At 58.6% G+C, this 21,420-nt stretch overlaps 2 protein-coding genes across 7 annotated transcripts in view; one reads left to right on the top strand and one right to left on the bottom strand.

Annotated features, from left to right (window-relative positions):
* TMEM63A (transmembrane protein 63A) overlaps window positions 1-8,897 on the top strand; it is a 27,850-nt gene extending 18,953 nt beyond the window's left edge. For 3 of the 4 annotated variants that reach the window (XM_045860679.1, XM_045860658.1, XM_045860663.1), the window contains 7 exons: window positions 194-256; window positions 2,303-2,465; window positions 3,368-3,473; window positions 4,857-5,024; window positions 5,795-5,910; window positions 6,244-6,306; window positions 7,561-8,897. In XM_045860679.1, coding sequence (XP_045716635.1) covers window positions 194-256; window positions 2,303-2,465; window positions 3,368-3,473; window positions 4,857-5,024; window positions 5,795-5,910; window positions 6,244-6,306; window positions 7,561-7,728 — 847 coding nt within the window. In that variant the 3' untranslated portion in view covers window positions 7,729-8,897. The remainder of the gene's footprint in view (window positions 1-193; window positions 257-2,302; window positions 2,466-3,367; window positions 3,474-4,856; window positions 5,025-5,794; window positions 5,911-6,243; window positions 6,307-7,560) is intronic. The other variant, XM_045860668.1, reaches the window with a different exon arrangement.
* EPHX1 (epoxide hydrolase 1) overlaps window positions 8,866-21,420 on the bottom strand; it is a 30,281-nt gene continuing 17,726 nt past the window's right edge. For all 3 annotated transcript variants that reach the window (XM_045860699.1, XM_045860690.1, XM_045860705.1), the window contains exons 2-9: window positions 20,714-20,898; window positions 18,702-18,882; window positions 15,205-15,432; window positions 14,488-14,617; window positions 13,765-13,973; window positions 11,324-11,432; window positions 9,884-10,009; window positions 8,866-9,330 (exon numbers count right to left, since the gene is read on the bottom strand). In XM_045860699.1, the coding sequence (XP_045716655.1) occupies window positions 9,129-9,330; window positions 9,884-10,009; window positions 11,324-11,432; window positions 13,765-13,973; window positions 14,488-14,617; window positions 15,205-15,432; window positions 18,702-18,882; window positions 20,714-20,893 (1,365 nt within the window). In that variant the 5' untranslated portion in view covers window positions 20,894-20,898 and the 3' untranslated portion in view covers window positions 8,866-9,128. The remainder of the gene's footprint in view (window positions 9,331-9,883; window positions 10,010-11,323; window positions 11,433-13,764; window positions 13,974-14,487; window positions 14,618-15,204; window positions 15,433-18,701; window positions 18,883-20,713; window positions 20,899-21,420) is intronic.

Consider the following 21,420-nt stretch of genomic DNA (forward strand, 5'->3'; position numbering starts at 1 on the left):
TTTGTTTATCTCCAGAAAGGAAGTTTCTGTTAAAATAGGCCCTGGTGTATTACACTGCAGCACATGGCATTTTAATGGGTAAATGTAGATCTTGAGATTCGGCCTGTTTTCAGAGCAGAAAAAAGAAAAACTGTGTGTAGTGATCCCATGGAGCATAGGGAATAAATTCTTACGGGATTCACTTGTCTTCCAGCCTGGATTTTTTCTTCCGGTGGCTCTTTGACAAAACTTCCTCGGAGGCCTCTATCAGGTTGGAGTAAGTATCAGCCACGTTGTTTTGGAGCCACGGTCAAGGGTAAATGCCCCATGGGGGCTTGGGCTGCATCGTGGGAGGGCGGCCATGCCTCAGAACACATCTTCCTCCCTGAGACTGCGGGGCCTGGGCTTCCGCACGCCCCCCCCCGCCGCCCCACCAGGTTCCTGGCCTGGCTGAGGCCACGCAGAACCTTTTCCCACACCGTGGGCGCTGGCCCATTTCGTGCTACGTGTGCAAAACTGTGGTTAATCTTTTAGGACAAGGCTCAGTTAGTCTCAGGCTCATTCATTCTCTGAGACTTACTTACCGAGAACAGAGCCGCTGGGGAGCAGGAGCCGCTGGCTGGCTGTGGCACCACGGAGCAGGAGTGGAGAGGAATGATTAACGTCGCGACCAGAAGGGCTGTCTGGACTGCGGAGTATTCTTGCCAGGGGAATGGAGTTAGACCTATTTCTGACACGTGTCCTTGTTAGCACTTTTAGCTTGTACCACGCCCACTCAACAGTGGTACTCATTATTTAAGAAGGCACTCGGCTAAATGCTTTATTCTTTTTCTCATTTTACCTTTACAGTGACTTAGGGGGTAAATGGCATCATCTCCATTTTACAGATGAGGAGACTGAGGCCCGGAGATGTGGGTGCACGTGCCCTAGGTCCCCCAGCTAGTTAAGAGAATGAGCTGGGCTGCAGCCTCCGCCCCCCCTGCACTGAACTTTAGCTCCTGAAATAGGCTCTCAGGCTCCTGCTGGATTTTTCCAAAGAGCTGTTTACAGGGAAGGCTGGCTAGGACTGTTTGGAAGGCAAGGGAGAGTTATTTTCAACGGGTTCTGTCTGGGAACTCGGTGACTGGGGAGCTGGCAGCCTCAGACGGACACACACGCGCCCAGCCAGCTCCTGTCCGGGTCGACGGTGGCTTCCGGGTTGCCAGGTGCAACGGTCAGCCCCCGGTCCTCGTGTTACGTGACCTGTCAGCACCATCGAGACGTTTCTCGGGCTTTCCTCCTTGAAACACTGTCTTCGCCGGCTTCAGTCCCCCCCTCTCCTGGTCCTCCCATCTCAGCGCCCTGGACGGGCCCTCGTGCGTCTCCCCAAGCTCTAAATGTCGCTGTCCAGGGGCTCAGCCCTTCGTCCGCTCCCCTTCTCTGGGGGACCTCAGCTGGGCCCACGGCTCTGCTGCCACCGAGTACTCCTGAGTTAGAGTGTGTGGGTGTTGTTCACCTTTTTAACCCCAGTCTGCACCTCTGGACTTGGTGCTTCGCTGCCCACCACAGCTGCCCTTGGGGTTCTGCTGGGCATCTTGGACTTGACCGGCCCCAAACCAAACCCCTGACTTTCATCGCCAAATCTGCTGACCCCACAATTTCCCCCACGCGTGACTCTCTTTTCCTGGTTGCTCTGGCAAAAAAAAAAAAAAGACCCAAACAAAACAACCTTCAAGTTCTGCTTTTCTCCCCTCTGTCCCTCCCATGCCCTCACATCAGCAAATCTTGACAGTCTAGATCCAGAATGCTACCATGTTCACCTCCACTGCCACCGCCGCCCCCGCCATGGTGCCGCTGCTCACAGACGACAGCGGTGGCCCTCTGCCCGCAGCCAGGCTGCTCTTCTCTCCTGGCCTGCCCTCTCCAGCCCCTGCCTCTGCCCCAGGGACAGGCCAGGCACACTCCCGAGAGCCACTATCTGTCATTCCCTGGCTGGGATGCCCTCTCCATGGTTTCCAGATGAGCTCACTCTGTACCTGTTCTGCACAAAATCACCTGGTCAGAAAGGCTCCCCTGACCGCCCTGCCTGACATGGTGGACGTCGCCAGCCTGCTTCCTTCTCCTCGCGCCTGGCAGTCGTGTTTGTCTGTGTCCCCAGCTCAGATGCAGACTCCCCGAGAGCAGGGTCCGGGGCTTCGTTTCTCTCTCAGTGTGTGCGCCGCACACGCACGTACCAAATGGAGGGCCGAGTGCAGAGCTTTAGGGGGCCCGGGGTCCCTTCCCTCCCTGGGCAGGAGCCAGGCTCTCCTGGGTCTCGGCTCACACCCCTTCCCTGGGTCCCCAGGTGCGTCTTCCTGCCCGACCAGGGCGCCTTCTTCGTGAACTACGTCATCGCCTCGGCCTTCGTGGGCAACGGCATGGAGCTGCTGCGGCTGCCCGGGCTCATCCTCTACACCTTCCGCATGGTCGTGGCCAAGACCGCGGCCGACCGTAGGAACGTCAAGCAGGTGCGGGCTGGCAGGGCGGGGCTGGCGCCCACTCCCCTCTGAGCGCCCCGGCCTCAGGCCTTTCCCCAGCCTGAGAAGGGAAGCGCTTCTCCTTCTCGCTGTGCTGTGCAGGCAGGGCCGCCTCTGTGGGGGGCGGAGGAGCGAAGACCCTGCGTGACGGTGGCAGGTCTTCACAAATCTCCCCTCTTACTCGCTGGCTGGAGGAGAGAGTGGGATTTTTGCATTTTCACCAATCTGAGATCCCCCCCCCACACCACTAACATCAACACATTCCTAATTTGGAGGCACCCATTTGCATAAATCTCTAAGACTATCCCAGATGTCCACGGCATCTGGGGCTTGTGGCATTTATTCCCTGGGTTGGGTGGTGTGGGTTCTCTCTTCCTCCTTGGGCACCGTGAGAGGGAAGCTGGGGACACGCCGCATTCCTTCATCTAATCGCCGGAGCGCCCGGGGAGCTGGGCGCCCCCGGGACCGCCCTTGGCAGGCGCACAGACTAAGCCGCAGGGAGGTTAAGTGTGTGGCCCAGGACACACGCCAGAAGAGGCAGAGCTGACACTGGGTCCGACGTCAGACTCCGTAGGGGATGATCCCACAGTCTGCCCTTGGGGGCTCCATCTCCGCCTTCCAGGGGCTCGTGGTCCTGCCGGGTAGACATGACTGACACAGGATGCACTCAGAAAACACGAGTCCCTGCCCCTTGGGGGTTCTGGGCGTGAGCTGACCAAAGCTCCAGGAGGCCTGTGGAGGGAAAGAAAGGACCCCCTTGGGGGCCAGGGGAGCTGTGAGTCTCCCATTCCCAAAGTCCTCCTCGCCCGGCTTCCCCTCCCCACCCGGGGCCACCAGACGGGGGCTGGGGGCGGAACAGGCCCACAAGCGCCTTGCCACCTCTCCTCCCCCAGAACCAGGCCTTCGAGTTTGAGTTCGGAGCCATGTACGCGTGGATGCTGTGCGTGTTCACCGTCATCATGGCGTACAGCATCACCTGCCCCATCATCGCGCCCTTTGGTGAGTGGCCCTGCTGCTGGTCCAGGGTGGGGGGGGTGGCACCCCAAGGCAGCCATCACAGGGCATCATGGCTCCTCCCAAACAGAGGACCTCTGGTAGCCACAGGAGCCACAAGCTACCAAAGAGCCACAGATGACACCCCGTTTAGCTTCACTTCTCAAGCCTCCCAAACTCTGGGCTCACTCAGCGCCGCTCGTGGTCTGAGCTTGTCGGCCAGCTGACCACTTCCTTGTTGGTGGGTTCTTCCGCGGCGCTGCGACAGTGCCGGCGGCAACGGTCAAGGTTGTCATGCACCGTGCTGTCGCTCTGGCCGGTCACTCTTGCACTCCCCGGGGATGAGCACACTCATTCTCGCACGATCCTACCAGCCCGGTCTTGTTTCTGCCCCCTCTCACCGCTGATGCCCTGGGTACGTGTCAGTGAGGAGGAGAGTCAGAATTCGAACTCAGAACTGTTTGGTTTTGTAGGCCAAGATCTTGCACCTAAAATAAAACATCAGGAGCTGGCCGACAAAAGGAAGGTTCTAGAAGGAAACAACACCCAAGAGACCATTGGCAGGGATAGCTGAGGTCCAGGGATAGGAGGAAGTTATAGTTTTTCCTGTCCACTCTCTTGTACTGTTTTTTTTTCTATTGAAATCTTCTTTTTTTAGAAGATTTCTTTTATTTATTTATTTTTTTAGAGAGGGAAGGGAGGGAGAAAGAGAGAGAGAGAGAAACATCAATGCACGGTTGCTGGGGACCGTGGCCTGCAACCCAGGTGTGTGCCCTGACTGGGAATTGAACCTGCGACATTTTGGTTTGTAGCCCTCGCTCAATCCACTGAGCTACGCCAGCCAGGGCTCTCTTGTACTGTTTTTAAAATATAGTGTTACTCTTTCAAAACAAAACAAAAACCATTTTTAAGGACCTGCCATAAAAGGCAACACCCTTTTGTACGGCCCCTGGGTTGAGGTCCTCGGCACCCGTCGACTGCCGTGAGGGCAGGAGGTCCGCTTGCAGGGGAGAAGGGAAGGCAAGCGGGAGCGCGGAGGGGTCGGGGTGCTCAGCAGGAGAGGGGCCCAGGAAGAAGTGGCGGCCAGACCTCTGAGTGTGAAAGAGCCACTTTCCCCGAGATGACGCGAGAATGCCAGTGGTCCCTGGGCACGGCGTCACAGAACCCCCACTCCGTGGGGTCAGAAAGAGGCCGGGGCGGGGGGAAGGGGGTGGAGAAGGGAGTGGAGGGGAGAGATGCAGAGCACTCGCAGCCGGGATATGCATCTATGCCCTTCGCCCACCTCCTGGTCCGTGTGGCCCAACGGCAGCCCCAGCCCCAGCCCCAGGCACACACAGCTGCCCCAGGGGGCAGGGGATGGAGTGAGAGCTCAGGGCCCCATCTCTGCAGGCCTCATCTACATCCTGCTCAAGCACATGGTGGACCGGCACAACCTCTACTTCGCCTACCTCCCAGCCAAGCTGGAGAAGAGGCTCCACTTCGCGGCCGTGAACCAGGCCTTGGCTGCCCCCATCCTGTGCCTCTTCTGGCTCTACTTCTTCTCCTTCCTGCGCCTGGGTGAGGGGCCCTCCCAACCCAAGGGAGGGGAGGGGGGCAGCCCTGGGCCTCACCCTCCTGTATTTATACCAGCCGGGCAAACCCCTCACTGCTGTAACAGCATCAACTCAGTGTCCAATCGGAAGGTGGCGTCCAGGGTGAGGGCTGGCTGGGGGCAATGCTGAGAGCCTGGGCTAGCCCAAGCTCAAGTGGAACTCTGGAGAAGGCCAGGCGGACTGCCCCAGACAGCCTGAGGGAGAAGAAGGCGGTCACTGTATCAACTTTGGAGGGGCTGAACCCGAGGAGATGGGGCAGCTGGTTCTGATGGCTCTTTGGCAGGGGTGGACGGGTCCAGGTCCCCATACATCACAGGGACCTGCAGGAGGGAAAACCCACCCTCTTGGGAAAAAGAAAAAGGCAGGAGAGAGGTGTGACTCTGCCCCAGCCAGCTGCGGGAGCCCCCACCCCCCCAACCGAGGACATGGGAAGCTGCAAGGAACTGACCCAATGAGGAAGCTGGCAAACAGCCACTGGCTGGGCCTCCGGGTGCCTGAAATCTGAGCGGACACAGTGCTGGCTGCTCAGCAGGCCCTGTGCTCCTGGCTGTGAAGACACCACCTGGGCCACTCATGGGGAGGGGGGTGGGGGGTGGGGCATTTCTTTGTTGTCTGCCCGAGGGAGCAGTCACCCATGGTTCCTGTCCCAGGTGTGGGCCCCTCTGTCCCCGGGGTGCGGGTGAATGGCAGCCGCGCCCCCCTCCTCCTCTGAGGCTGGCACCCCATTGTCCCCAGGTCTGACAGCCCCTGCCACCCTGTTTACCTTCCTGGTCATGCTGCTCACCATCCTGGCCTGCCTGGGCTACACCTGCTTTGGGTGCTTCAAGCACCTCTGCCCTCTGAACTACAAGGTAAAGGGCCCCTCCCCCCGTCGCCACCCAGCTGGGGCCTGGGAGGAGGTGTGGGTTTGCTCTCTGCCCCTCCTCCACCCAGCCACTTATCAACAGCCTTTTCCAGGTTTTATTTGTCTGCAGGAAAGGCGTGGGTAGTTGGGTATAACGTGTGCCTTCCCTCCCCACCCCCTTCCCTGCCCCGGCCCCCCCATGCCCTCTCAGGCTGCCGCTGGGAGCCGGGTGCCAGCTGGTACTATTGTTCTGAGTGTTAACAGTCTGCTGGTTCGGAGGGCGTGGGTTCGGGAAGATCAGTTCTGTTTATCATTGGGAAGTTTCTGCTGTTGTCTGCAGACCGAAGAGCCGGCAGGCGACAAAGGGAGTGAGGCACAGGCCCACGCACCCCCACCGCACACGGTGAGTTGCGGTTCTCCCCCGGCACCCAGCACGGGCGGCGGCCCCAGCCGGACAGGGCCTGGCACACACGCTTGGATCCTCTCGTGTCAACAGAGAGGTCCCTTGGTGGCGTGTCAGGCAGGGTGCTGAATCGATGTCACTGGAGAAGGAGCCCCTGGCCCCTCTGGGTGCTGTAACTTGCACAGGTGAAGCCACGTGCCTTGCCCAGAAGAGGGAGGCTCATTGGTGCCAGCAGGTGCGCCCATCCCCCTTGGTTTCGGTTCCCTGCTCGCCTTCCCGCCCTGCATATTTAATGCCTCTCGAGCTTGGGCCTCTCCTGAGGCCGTATCGCCAGGCCCCAAGGCTCGGTGGCTCTTATCACAAGCGTTTCAGCAGTGATGCCCTCTGCGGGGTCGAAACCAACCCCCCCTTGGAATTCCATGAATGAACGAGACACCTGCTTCAGAGCAGGTGCTGTGTTGGAGACACACCAGGTGTCCTTTCCGCCCTGGCCGTCCCTGCCTGTGGCCTCCAGGGTCCCGCTCCCAGGGAGGGAAAGGGAGCCACCTGGCAGGGCTGGGGCTGCGGACAGTGAGCCGCGCATCGGCGGTGTTCCTCCCGGGGGCTGCCTGCCGGGTGTCGGGCCCCTTTAGATCAGTGTGTGTCTTTGGACCAGCCCCAGAGAAGGTTCTCGGGAAGACTCATTACCCAGAGGCCCGTGTGGCTGGGCCCTGCCAGCCGTAGGGAGAGGCGGGGCAGAGGGATGAGGGAAGCCCCTTATTCTCAGCCTGGGTCTGGGGAGGGGCAGAGCGGGGCTGTGCCCCTGGGGTCAGCAGCGGGAGCCTGGGGATGGAGAGAGGAGCAACCGCCACTGATTGGCTCAGCGTCCCAGCGTCCCGTCCATGGCGTTCTGAGCCGGTCCTGGGTAGACAGGCTTGTTTCCCACGTAAAATGAGCAATTCTCCTGGGACCCAGGACTACGAACACTTGTTTCTCCTGAGAAACGGGTGTGTGTGCTTCTTTCTCCACGATCGTGAGAACTGTGTGATTGTGATTGCATTTTCTGTTTTGCTCCGGCTGCCAGGAAATTCTGCAGTGGGCACCCTTTGGGTCCTGACATCCTCGGTCGACATTGTTTCTTTGTGCGTCCTTCAGGAGCATTGTGTGCCTCCTGGAAGGAGGGGGCCCGTGGGGGAGGAACGGGGGCAAACAGGGGTGCAGCCTCTCAGGCCCGCCCCACCCAAGCGCTAACACTCTCCTCTCGTTTGCCGACAGCCCTACGTGCCCCGGATTCTGAACGGCTTGGCCTCAGAGAGGACCGCCCTGTCCCCACAGCAGCAGCAGACGTACGGAGCCGTCCACAACATCAGCGGGACCGTCCCCCGGCAGAGCCCGGCCCAGAGCCCCGCGGACAGCGTGGCAGCTGCCTACCAGGAGGCCTGAGGCGGGCCAGCGGCTGGGCTGGGCCGGGCCGGGCTCAGGGAGCCAGGAGGTGAGAAGGCACAGGTGGAGAAGTCGCTTGACGTTGACCCCAGCCACGTTCAGGACTTGCTTTTTAAAGCTCCACAGCTTTGCAAAGGCGGAACCAGGCAGGAGAGGACTCTGGCCCTTGGTTTGGGGCAGGGTTGCCATCAGGTGATTTTTAGCAAGATCATGTACTGGAATGGCCCCCTCCCGGCCTGTTGGCCGTGGGGGACGCTCAGGTAACTGGAAGAACATGACAAGTAGAAGACCTCCCCTCTGAGCACGCAGACACCACCCTCCCAACTGATAACCAAAGAGCCATGGTGGGCCCGGGCCTGAGATGGGGTCCAGAAGGTGGTCAGGGTCACTGCGGCACCCCCTCCCCCAACCCTGATGCGTTCAGCAGTGCGCCCCAGGCCTGTCCCGGGAGTGAGCTGTGGGGAGCAGAGCTGGCCCGAGCAGGCCCTGCGGGGCGCACATGCCTCCGCACCCCGCGGTGGTCCCCCGTTTTCCTGTCGTGTTGCCGGTAACCCTGTGGTTGGGCCAGGCCGTCCCGCAGCGGTCAGGGACAATGCCAATGACTCACAAAGTGCCTCTTCAGCCAGACCGGCGAGACCCAGCCTTTCCTGTCTCTTCAGGGCCAGTGCGTGAGGCTGCACCTCCAGCCCTTGATGCCATCTGTCTGCTCCCTCCAGGGGCGTGATGGGCAGAGCGGTGCTCAGGGAACCCCTGGAGCCCAGGGAGGACTGTGGCAGGGACGGGAGGAGGGGGTCCCTGGGCCGGGTGCAGGGCTGTGCACCGCCCTTGAGCTGTGACCCCAAAGGAAGGACGGGCAGTCCCTTGCCTTTCCCCTCCCCAAAGGATCCCGGGGCCGAGACAACTGGGCACTTGCAGAGATGCTGCCTTCCTGCTGCCTCCAGGGGGTGCCAGAGTTGCCAGCAGGCTCTCGGGTGGGGGTTGGGGGGGGCTGCCTCCGTCCCCAGAGGTGGGCCCGGCAGGGTCGGATCTGGGACATCACTTAGTACCCTGGCTTCTGCTCTGCTGCCCTGGGCACCGGACAGGGACCCCCCCCTGCCCATTTGGGGTCAGGGCACAAGCACGTCACTTGGTTTCAGCTGCTCTTCAAAGTAAAACTATTTATCATCAAAGCCATGTTGCTTAACACGTATGTGGGGGAGTGCGTGCGGAGGTGGTGAGTGGGGGAGGGGTCCCGGATGGGTAGGGGACGGAAGCAGACCCGTTCCTCAGGCAAGGGGCACCTTCACCGAGGGGAGACGGAGGCCGCTCCCCGCCAGCCCTGCTCCGAGGGTAGTGGCACCGGGAGACGGCTTCCGGGAGGAAGGGCCGGTGTCAACGAGGGAGCCCGCCACGGAGGGGCGTCACTGCCGCTCCACCAGCCCCACGAACTTGCAGATGTCCTGGGCCAGCAGCTCCGGCTCCTCGAAGGCAGCGAAGTGGCCCCCGCGGGCCATGTAGGAGTAGGAGATGAGTTTCGGGTACTTGACCCTCACCCACTTCTCCGGGGCATGCAATAACTCACAGGGGAAGGCAGCAAAGCCTGTGGGCACGTAGACCTTCATCCTGGAAGGGACAGAGATACCGCTGAGGGGGCAGGCTGTGGCCTGGCCGCCTGGCCATCGCAGCAGGGGGTTCAGGAGCCTGGGAGTGAGGGTCAGCTGGCCCACCCACCCACAGACAGCCATAAAGCCACCCCCCTCTCTTCCAACCCACTAAGAAGCCCCTTTTCTGGAAGGGCTGCCCAGGCTGGAGACAGGGGTGGGACGGCCTCACTCCCCACCTTTGTTTCCCTTTCCCTCAGCTGTCCCGAGGGTCTCCGTATGAGTTTAGGAAAGATGGACAGGGAGGTCCCAGAACCCTCGTACCACGCAGGGCCAGCCTCCTGGCCCTGGGGAGCCCGGGTTCCTTCCAGGAGCCGAGTCTGAAGGCAGAGGGGTTTCCCCAAACGCCCCGGGGCCTGTGCTCTCTCCCTGCACACCCAGGGCACCCCCAGGGCACCCCGCAGGCCAGGCTGTGCTTTTCTGTCGTCGAATGTCCTCCCTCGAGCTCGAGGCCAGGTGCACCCCCCAACCCCCGCCCCCTGCCTTGGAGGGCCCCTCCCCAGGGGCAGGCTCACCGATGGTGCTTGTCAGACAAGAAGTTGCCTCCCATGTTCTCCTTGTAGAAGCGCTGGGAGGAGGTGATGGTGCCCGTGGTCCAGTAGATCATGACGATGGTCAGCAGGTCGTCCAGGGAGAACTTCCTGGGAAAGCAGGAGGGCCCTCTCAGTGCCAGCTGTACAGCGAACAAGAGCTGCCACTTTGGCTGCAAGCATTTGCCAGGCTCCGTGCCCACCTGGCTTGTTTCCTCAGCCCTCGCTGCAAGGTCAAGGGTATTGTCCCCACGCCACAGGCAGGGCAGACTAGGCCCAGCGTTGCCATCCACCACGATGGCAGGTAATGAAGGCAGAAGGCTGGCCACGTATGAGGCGGGCTCTGCTGGTTCTCACTGTCATCCTGGGTGGTGGTCGCCACCCCTCCCCCCACCACCCACAGGGGCTCCCCCGGGTGGGAAGGAGCAGGCGAGGTCAGCTGAGCCCAGGGGCCTTGAGGGCTCACTACCGGGCTCCAGGAGGTCTGTGAGCAGGACGCTGCACCCCCTGCTCAGAGGCGGTGCCCCGTGTCCTCTGTGCAGACCGCCCCAGACCATCCCAGATGGGACAGCCCCTGCCAGGCCCTGGGCAGGCCTGGGCTCCAGGCAGCCCTTGGAGCCCCTGGACCTGCCCCGGTCTGGCCCCGGGAGCAGCAGGGCAGAACCAGCTGTTCCTGGTTTCATCCGCCAGCCCCCCAGCCTGCTCACATGCCTCCTGCCAAACTTGGGTCACCCCAGGAGGGAGACATGGGGCCCTGCAGAGATCCCCTTCAGCATGAGACACCCCCTTTCTCTCTGGCCTGGGGCTGCTGAGCAGGCAGACCCTGCCCATGCCGCAAACGGTCCCTTGGCTCTCACTGTTGGCGCACGGGGTCTGTGGGCTCTGGAAAGCCCCCCATTCTCCCGGTGCTGGGCTCCCCACCCCACCCTGCGTCCAGAGACCCCTGGAGCCCTCCGTGGCCTCCCCTCTGTCCACTGGTGCCCACTGGCTGTGTCTCCTGGGCCCCCACTTTTCCTCACTACTCTCCCCCACCCTGTTGTCCACTCCGCCCAGACCCTCTAGTTTCCATGACACTCACCCCTTCAGTGTTGCCCCCCACACCGTGGCCTTGTGCCACCTGGACCCACCTGACAGTTCACAGACCTGGAGGACTCCAGCCCTGCTGAAGGGTCTGTTACAAATCCGTGCTCCCAAATTTTGGCTGCCTCCTCCTCAGAGGGTCCTGACCCTTGGTGCCCACCCCCAGCCTCCTGCCTTCCCTGCCTTTGTCCTTGAGGAAATCCAAGTCCACGCAGCCGCTGCTTGCCCCAGGCCCCTCTCTGCTGGACCCCGACTCGGGGGCTCAGCGCCTCCACCCGGTGAGGATGGATAAAGGGCAGTGGGTGCGGAAGGTGCCGCCAGGGCAAGAGGTGCACAGGGTCTCACCCCAAGAGGCCGCCGTCCTCCCGGTCTCGGAACTCTGTGTTGGTCCAGGTGGAGAACTTCTCCAGAAGGTAGGCCGCCAGTCCCGCTGGAGAGTCATTCAGGGCACAGCCTGGCGTGGAAGAAGCCGCAGCGGCTCAGGCCTGGGACCAGGGCACTGGCCGTGAGGACTGGGGGGTGGCGCAGGCCCCACAGAGCGGTCCCGCAGCCAGGGAGCCCTTGGTGGGGCGCAGCTCTGCCCTGACGCTTGGGGGGGCTCCCGCACCTCGCTTCCTTAACCTTTGCCTTGGGATCCTCGTGTCTGATGGAAGGGGTAGTGCCTCCCCACGGCCTCATGCACTATGGGAAGTTTCCATCAAACAGGATGGTCTTCAACTCTGGGTTTTGGGAGATCCACATGAGACATATGTTTTCTAATAGGTGGGGTTTGGGGGTTTATAGGCTATGATTAGTGAAAAAATGAGAAGCAACCCAAAAGTGCAACATTAGGGACCAGTTACAAATGAGTATCGGTCCACTCACCTGCTGGGCAGGCAAGAAAAATGCTAGGACAGCAGCGTGGGAGAGTTTCTCCAACGTGACATGAGTCAAAAGAAGCCAGAGCTCAAAGAGGTTCCTGCTCTAGAATCCCACTTCCTGTCTGTTTCAAGTCAGCAGGGCGGCGCCCTGGAGGGCTGGGGGAGGCCTTTTCTGCAGCCGGCGGGGTGCGGGGGGGGTGGGGGGGGCGCTGCAGGGCTGGCAGGTCAGGCCCTGTTTCTGGTTATACAGGCAGGTTCCCTTGTCAAAAGCCATCAGCCAAAATGTTAGCAAGTTCGCTCCAAGGCTGGAGATGAGGGAGGCGGGGCAGGATGAGAGGTGGCAGGCGACTGTTATTTCTCGTTTGTGCTTTTCGCATCTTCCACTTTTTGGGAAGTGAGCACGGATTACTTTTATAATCCAAGGGAAAAGCCGGTTATGAAGTGCTATTTTTCTTTTAACATGACATTTTATTTCTTTTCTTTTTTTTAAAAGATTTTATTTATTTATTTCTAGAGAGAGGGTAAGGTAGGGAGAAAGAGAGGGAGAGAAACATCAATGTGTGGTTGCCTGTCACGTGGCCCCCACTGGGGACCTGGCCTGCAACCCAGGCATGTGCCCTGACTGGGAATTGAACAGGCGACCCTTCGGTTCGCAGCTTGCGCTCAATCCACTGAGCTACTCCAGCCAGGGCTGAAGTGCTCTTTTTATCATGGGTTGCCTGAAGTGTGTGGAGCATGGGCCTGTCTGAGAAGCCGTGAGAGACTCTGAAATGGCCAAAGCTGTTCCTGGTTGCCTTCCGAGTGGGGTCCGGGGAGTTACCCCGTGGGCCCTCCCAGGGTCACCTGACTCTGTAGGGGTCCTCTCTTCCCTTGTTTTAGAGCGACCTGATAGCTCTGTACACTGTAGAAAACAGACAGGTGTGCAAGTGATTTTGCTCACAGAGAAACAACTGGAGGTTTAATTGATTACTGCTGTGGATTGGATGTTTTGCATCTATTAGTCCATTCATTTCAGTGTTCTTAATTGCCTTTGAACTGTTCTACTTTATAGTCTACTGATTTCTTCATTACCGTATTTTGCTGTGTATAATGTGCACCTACGTTTTTGGCCCAAACTTTCAGGGGGGAAAAAATCTTTCATTTTAATTTTTTACTTCAATTTTTAATTTATTTATATTTAGATACTTGTTTTTTTGTATTATAAAGGAATTTAACATTTATTTTTGAACATATTATGGTACAAGCAATTTTATGTAACAAATAGTTACTAAACACAAGAACAGATACAAGGTATTTCAGGTGCGACCCACATATAACGCGCACTCTTATTTTCCCCTCAAAAATTTGGGCAAAAAGTGCGCATGATACATGGCAAAATACATGGTAATAATGAGTTAAGTAAACTCTTTGACATGTGTACATTTTACATTTGTATGATTTTAGTTTTTAAATGTTTTTGTCTTTTTTTTTTTAAGTGACCCTTCGACAGGGCCCTGGTGGCAGAAACGGTTGCTGGGCTCTCCCTTGCTGTTATGGGGTCTCCCTGGGGCCCTGGGGCACCCCTCCTCCACCTCCACAGTCCCATAGGGACCAAGGCCCCAGGCTTCCTCCTCGCCCCACCCCTCTCCATCCCTGGGGCGGAGGGATCGGGGGTCAAAGCCACTAGGAATGTTTAAAGCCGCAAATGCAATCGTTGGGAATCTAGTGACCGCTCACTTCTACGGAAAAACGCAGCGTAAGGGCCCGAGAGCTCTGAGTTCCTCAAAAGAGGCTGTCGCCCTGTTCCTGGGGGGTCGCCCCGTTCCTGGGGGGTCGGAGAGGGCTCCCCTGGGTGGGCGCATTCCCCAGTGGAATGGACGTAAGCCACGCCCCCATCCCCGCCCCCGCGGAGGAGGCCGCCCGCCCGCCCCGCGCGCCCGCGCTCACCCACGGTGTCGGGCTTGGTGCTCTGGATGTGCATGTAGCCGCTCTCCCGCATGAGGCTGTAGAACATCTTCTCCTTCAGAGGGAACATCAGCTCCACGTCGCGCTCGGTGTAGCCCAAAAACGTCTGGAGACGCGCTCCCAGGAAGAGGGTCAGGGTGTAGAAATTTCTTAAAACGAACGCCATGTTCACGTGCAGGCCTTTCACGTGGCTGAGGGCAGGGAGGGGCCGGGTCAGACTCGGCTGCCGCCGGGGGAGGTGGGGAGGGAAGAAACGCGGGAGGAGGAGGAGGCCACCAGGGCCGGCCTGCTCAGCATCTGCCCCTCTCGGGAGGCCGTATGAGGTGAAAGGGTAGGGGCAGGTTGGGGAGGAAATAGTTTCTAGAAAGTTCCAATCAGGTCGCTCAGGGTTTGGTCCATCAGAAAGGTTTATTCCTTCACCTCCCCCTCCTCTAACTGGCCTGGAGTCACCAACTTGGAGGGACATCAGATGGAGGGGATGTCCGTGCCAAAGGGCCCCAGGCAGAGCCCAGTGCTGGGGAACCTCCCTCCTCCCCACCCCCCCCCCACCCCCGGGGGCTCACAGGCCTCCCAGCAAGAGGCTGCTCCGAGGCTCGGACACAGTCCAGGCCGGGCCCAGCGTGAACGACCGAGCTTCCTTACCGATGTCCTACTTGTGGGTGCTGTGCACGCACCTGCACACACACACCTGGAAGGGGCCCTCACCTGGGCGCCAGCTGGGCCATGTTGGTGCAGATCAGGGAGCCCCAGTCCCCGCCTTGAGTGTAGAATTCCTGGAAGCCCAGCCGCAGCATCAACTTGTAAAAGATCCTGGCGACCGCCACCGAGTTCAGGCCTGGTTGCGAGGGCGAGAAAGCAGAACCGTGGCGAGGCCGCTCCTTGGGTTCTCCCGTGCCCTACGAAAATGTTCACACCCCCTTGCCCGGGCTAGGCAAGAGCAGTTCAGGCAGAGAGAAGGAACTGTGGGGCCCAAATGGGGTGGTCAGGGAGTGAGTGGACAGAGGGGCTCCGGCCAGCCCAGCTGAGCCCCTGCGGGCCCACACGGTGTGTGTGGGGCTTGGCCGGCCTTGCTGGCCCGCACCGGTCCAGGGCCCAGAGGCGGACATGCTCTGGAAAGGGGCGCTCCTTGGGGCATTCTCGTCCAGGCCCCCGAGCCAGCCCTGGACAGTCGTGACCTCGACTCTGTCCGGCCCCTGGCCCCCCACCCGCCTCAGGCCCTGCGAGGACGGTGGGGGGGCCCTCTGCGTGAGGGAAACGGCCTCCTCGCTGCTCTGTCCCCCTTCCCCGCCTCCGCGGGCTCTGAAGCAAGCTGCCCCTGCTGACTCCCGGACTCGGCCTCCCAGAAGGAGCGCCCCGTGGGCCCACCTGGCTGCACCAGGTGAGGGGGCGGGGTGGGTCCGCAGCCGCCAGCAGCCTCCCTACCCTTCTTGGAGGCCGCCTCCGAGAAGCCGTAGCCAGGAATGGAAGGGCAGATGACTTCAAACACATGCTTGTCGCCCAGGCCGTGGTTCCTGGGGTCGGTCAGGAGCGGGATGATCTTATAAAACTCGTAGAAGGAGCCGGGCCAGCCATGCACCATCAGCAAGGGCTTCGGGGTGCAGCCGGAGGGTAGCTGGGGGGGCTTCACGTGGATGAAGTGGATGTCCAGTCCTGGGGAGACGGAGTGTCGTCAGGATGCGGGGAGAGGGGACGGCGCCCTGCAGCTGGGGGGCGGGGCTGTGGTCGTGGGCCTCAGGGTACCCAGGGAGGCTCTGCCCCTCCGGAGCTCAGACACGGGGGGCCACCGCCTCTGCCCCCTGCCGCCATGGTGTCCACCACAGTAGTGACAGTCATAACCAGCCACCCTGGCTGCGCTGACTGCACTCCCGCTCCGTGGGTGCCTTTGTTCAGCCTTCGCCGCCACCCTGCAAGGGAGGTGCTTTCCTATGGCCCGTTCATGCGAGAAGGTGAGCTCCGTGAGGCCACGGCCACGGCCGCTCACTTGCTGGTGTCTTCCTAGAGCCCAGAACCGTTCCTGGCACATGGCAGGGCTCCAGAAACACTTCTTCAATAATTTAAAAATCAGGGCGGGGGGAATCCCCACATGTGTGGTGACAGAATTAAATAGACTATAGTTTAGCAGTGTCCCGGAATACAGTCCAGCTGTCTGAAATGCCAGCTGGGTGGATGAGTATTTGTTTGACGGACAGCAGTGCAGTACGATGTAGCACTGCGTGGTGAAAGCAAGCTGCCCATTGTCTGGCCCAATTTCGGTGAACAGTCACAGGTGTGCACATGTTTGTACTGTGCGTGCATATGAATTCTAAAGCCTGGAAGGATAGATTACAAAAATGTAAAAAAAAATTCTCTCTGAGTAGGAGAGTTTCAGGAGCTTCCTTTCCTTTCCTTTTTTTCTCATTTTCTTTTTTGTGTTATGTGTACACTCTAATTTTTCTATGATGGATGTATATTGCACATGTAACTTTTTCTGTAAGTGGAGAAGTTTTTTTTTAAGGTAGAGTATGGGACACGTGGAGTGCCACCCTAGCCAGGGCAGGTGAATGGGTCCCAGGCTCCTCCAAGGCGGAGACACCTGGAGGGCAGCTCTGGCCCAAGCCAGGGGCCCGGGTGGCCCTGGGGGGTCACGGTCAGCACGGACAGGGCTGCTGTCGCAGCTGGAACCCTCCACCTTGAGGGCTGGAGTTGACAGCCCAGTCTGGCTAATTTTGGTCTGTTGTTAATTCACTACACCAATAATACGCATTGGTGGCAGAAAACCATACAAATCAAAAGGTGAAAAAAATAATCACATGTGATCCCACTATCTGAAGAGAACAATGGATTGTCTGTCAAAGCTTTTTAAAAAATAAATGTAATACTTTGGAACAATTTAGATTTCTAGAAAAATAGTAAAGCTAGCACAGAAAGTTCCTCTATTTCCTGCTATTAACAGGTTTCCTGTGACTAGCTTTCCTGCTAGTCACGTTATGTCATGTCATGTTAGCACGATACATTCGTCACAGTCGGTGAGCTTGGACTGACACGTGAAGAACTAAAGTCCATAATTACGTTTTTATTTTTAAAACTTGATGGTATTAAGAACACTTGACCCAAGACCAACCCTCTTCACAAATCTTTAAGTGTACTATTGTTCTCATCTCTAGTCTCAGGGTGGTACAGCAGACTTCTGGGAACTGAAACTTTGTATCTATTGATCAGCAACCCTTCATTTCCCCTCTCCCAGCCTGACGCTTTCAGATTCCTGTGAAATGGAACCCCACGGAATTTGTCCTCTGTGACTGGTGTGATGCCCTCGGGGCTCGCCCGTGGTAGTGGCTGGCATATACGTACCATGGAATATCCCTCCCATTTCCTTAGTTTTTACCTAATGTCCTTTTTGTGCTCCAGCACCCCATCCAGGGCACTGTGCATTTAACTGTCCTGTCTCCTCAGGCTCCTGTTCGCTGTGACGGTTCAGACTCTTCAAAAATGCGTACAGAACAGAACTTCCTTTGAACAAAAATAGAACCCTACATGCATTCTATTTTGGAACCTTATATATTTTTTCACTTAACAATGTGTCCTGGGCGTCCTTCTGTGTTGCTAAATTCGCTCCCATTCTACAGCCTATTTCAGTGGATCATCTTACCTCCTTGGGAGTGCACCGCCTGATGTGCGATTATTTTTAGTTCAAGTTCTGTCCCATTACCCTTTGGGCACAAAATTAGAAAAAAACACAAAACCCGTGCATATACACGTGCTTGTGTGTATGTATACTCGTGCTTGCGTGTGTGTATACACATGCTTGTGTGTATATCCACGTGCTTACATGTGTATATATACTCGTGCTTGCGTGTGTGTATGCGTGTGCTTGCGTGTGCATGGACGCTCCCGGGAAGCAGACGTGAGAGAAGCAGAAGCAGGCCCTGGGGAGGAAGCTGGAGGCTGGGGGGCCGAGGGGGAGACTCCTTTTCACTGTGTATCCTGTACTCTTTGAATTTTAAATATTCGAATTTTTAAAATGAAGAAAAATGCTAGGAGCCCCTTCCTCCTCCTCACTTGCTTTTGGAGGAGGACACGTTCTCTGGGCTTCTCTGCCAGGCGGCGGCGCCCTCAGCATGCTCCCTGCCCAGGCGGCTGGGCCAGGAGCCCCGTGGGCTCAGGGGCAGCGCCGCTTCCACCACTGGGCCCGGTCGGGGGGGTGAGGGAGGGGCTGTGAGGAGGGGCTGTGGGGTGAGGTCACGGCCTGAGGCCCGAGCTGGGACAGGATGGACATCTGGAGAGCCAGGACCTGGCCCTGACCCCTCACCTCCCTGTAACTGGGGCAGCTCGCTCCATCCCTGTGAGGGGACAGGCTGGACATCCCTGGAGGCCCCTGTGGGGACTGATCTGTGGCTGGGGCGGTGGGGGGGGGGCGTCACTGGGGTTAGAGCCAGAAGCCCACCCCAGACCAGACAGGACAAGCGAGGAAGCCAGTGAGCACGGAGACAGGACACCGGGGTGGGGGCCAGAGGTTGAACCTCTGGCAGCCCAGATCACAGGGGTCAGGGCAGGGGCTGGGGGAGCCTCAGAAAGCTCTGAACATGAGGTGGGAGGACAGCAGCATTCGCAGGGTGCTGAGGGAGGCCTTCTTGGACCCACCCAGGCTAGGGAGCCGGGGGAGAGTCGTGCTGGAGGCCTGCCAGTCCCTGGGCTGGGCGGCAGCCAGCCAGCCGGGACAGCGGGGGCTGGGCAGGCAGCCTGTGACCCTGGGCTCCAGCTGTTGCGTCTGCTGCGACTTCACATTAGTTCTGCATTCCAGCGAGGCTGTGCTTGTAAATACACCTCAGCGACCAATGACCGGGTTCTGGGCCTCCCCAGCTTTGTCTAAGTCACATCCAGCGTCTGGAAAGGCCATTCCCGTGACACCTGCCCCCCCAGCCGGTGTTCTGGAAACATACCTTCAATCTTCGTCTTGAAGTGGGGGTACCTGTTGAGAACCTCCACCTGCTTCCTCCAGTCGAATTCGTTCTGCCAGTAGGAGAGGACTTTCTTCAGGTGGTTGGAGTTGAAACCGTAGTGGAAGCGGCTGTTCTCCAGGGGCGGGGTCAAGCGGGCCTTCCTGAGCCTTTGGTGTAAATCCTGGAGCGACACGCAGGACAGAGGGGTGGGTGGGGCAGAGCACGGGGAGCAAAGTGTGTCTCCAGAAGACAGAGCAAACCCCGAGGCCGCCAGACACGCCCTCCAGCAGAGGCGGAGCTGGAGAAGGCCACTGGTCTGCTGCCTGTCGCTCCGGGCCGTCAAGTTCATCCCAGAAGAACCTCTGTGATCTCCACCACAGAGGCTGCTCCCAAAGCATATGCTCTTTAGTCTGACTTCTGGTTTACTTCTCATGTTCCGGTTTCTAAATGTGTGAACAATACATACCTCTCATTTATCTACGCGTCTGTGTACGGGAGATGACACACCCTTATGAGAAGGGGCCACACTGCCAATATTTTAGGCTTTTTGAGTTGCGGCCACTGCACGCTGTCCCTGGGGTGTGGTCGCAGCCACGGACACACGGCACATGGACGATGGCCATGTCCCAGCGAACCTTTACTCGTGGACGCTGACGCTGAGTGTCATATGATTGTCACGTCATGAAACAGTCTTTTTATTTTTCCCAACCGTTTAAAGATACAAAAACTATGCTTAGCACGGGGACTGTATGAAAACAGGTGGCAGGATGGATTTGCCCCAGGATGTGTGGTTTGCCGACTCTGCTACACGGCATCGAATGATACATTGTAACTCAGTTAGGACACAAATCACAGACCACAGCACGAGTCCAAGGGGCGTCTGGCCGGCGGAGAGAGACCAGCCCTAGCTGGAGAAAGGTCAGGTCAACTCATGGCTCCTTGGAAGAGTGCCCCCCTGAGCATTTGAGTCACCCCCAAACATACTTTGGACATCAGGCTCTGAGTCTCAGAACCCACTAAAGGAGTGTCGTCAGGGCTCAGCTTGTGTTCTAAATAGCGAGGCCTTAGTAAGTCCCGCCCAGGGAGCCGCATCTGCTTTCTCTTGGGTGCAGCCCAGGCCTGCTTTTCAGAAGTCCCGTCTTTCCAGAACGCTCAGGACGTTTTTCTGGACACTTCTTACGGCATTTATCCTAGTTAACCTGTTACCGTTTCTCGGTGCAAGTTTCTTTTCTCAACTACTGAACTCTGAGCTACGTGAGGGAAGAAGCTCTGTCTTCCAAGCAGCCAGCATAGCGTCTGCACACAGCAGGCGTTCTGATACCCACGGGAGGAAAGCAAGAGTGGGTGGGGGCACCCCAGGCCCCACCCACCCTCCTGGCACTACTCAAGCCTGCTTCTCAGATCAGCCCGCCAGCCCGGTCACATCCTCCCTGTGCGCAGGAAGACACAGTCTTTGGAGCCTGACAGATCTGAAGCCACATCTGCCTTAAGATCTGTGTCACCTCGGATGAACTGCTTTAACTCTCCGAGCTTCAGTTTCTGCAACTGGGAGGTGAGAGCAATAGACCTGACCCTGGAGGGTTACTGCAGGGCCTGAACAGGACCACGGATGGCTGACACGCAGTAGGTGCTTAACCGAGGCCGGCCCTGCTGCAGGTTCTCTGTGCTTCAGCATTTCCTGTCGCCACAATCTGCGCGGATGTGCACCATGATCACTAAGATCGCCGCCGGGACCTGACGACAACCTGCTCACTTTCTCCTATATGCTCAGTCCCCGGGTTTCAGATGGGGGACAGAGGAGGCGAAACCGCTGCTTTCTGAGACCTTTGATGCACAAAACTGGGTCCAGCTGGCACCCCCTCTCCCACCTGGGCCCTCCCAAGGAGGGGCCGTTTCCCAGTTCCAACCCCTCCCCAGCCCCAGCCTAAGGCCTGCCCCCAACCTCAGGGTAGCCACGGAAGGGGGTCCCTGCCTCCCCGCTGCTCCACCCTGCCGGGAAAGAGGGGTCTTACATCGATCTCCTCCTCTGATGTTTCCACCTTGAAAGGGCGAATGCTCTCGTCCTCGGTGGGGGGCCTGGGCCCGGGCCCCCACCACCCGTCTTCAAATGGCAGCGTTTCCTCTTTGTCCCAGGAGACGAACCAGTAGACGACAAGGCCCAGCACGAAGCAGAGGAGAATCTCCAGCCACATGGCTCCTGCAGGGTGGGGACAAGTTCACCAGCCACAGCACCGCCCAGCCAGGCCCTGACCCTGGGGCCGGAGCTGCTGTACTCCTAACCTCTCCCACCCAACCCCTGATTTTTTGTACTTTTGGCCTAAAGAAAATGATACTAGTACGGTCTAGAAAAATGGGAAAAACAACAGAAAAAGAGACAAGAATCACACATAATCCCTCTGAGCTATGAAATTCATTCCTCACACTGAGAAAATGTGAACCCGAGTTGGCTCTTACCCAGCCAGCCCTTGGTGTGGGGGCTGCACTTCTGAGGTGCCTTTTCTCTGAGGGCCCTTTGGCTCCAGAAGCTTCTTTCCACCCTGTGACTCCCTCCCCCATGGGAGGGGCAGTGATTTCTCTGAGTGGCGGGCTCAGGGGAGGGAATGGGGCTGGGCCCAGCCCCTTGTGTCTCTGTCAGAGGGTCCTGTCTGCGGGATGTGTGTAAAGGGCAAGAGGGGGGAGTCCCGCAGTGCTGCAAGGTGAAGTTCAACTCAGGGGGTGG

This window comes from Phyllostomus hastatus, unplaced genomic scaffold, assembly GCF_019186645.2.
Source record: "Phyllostomus hastatus isolate PE091 unplaced genomic scaffold, TTU_PhHast_1.1 phas_contig_148, whole genome shotgun sequence".
Classification (NCBI taxonomy): domain Eukaryota; kingdom Metazoa; phylum Chordata; class Mammalia; order Chiroptera; family Phyllostomidae; genus Phyllostomus; species Phyllostomus hastatus.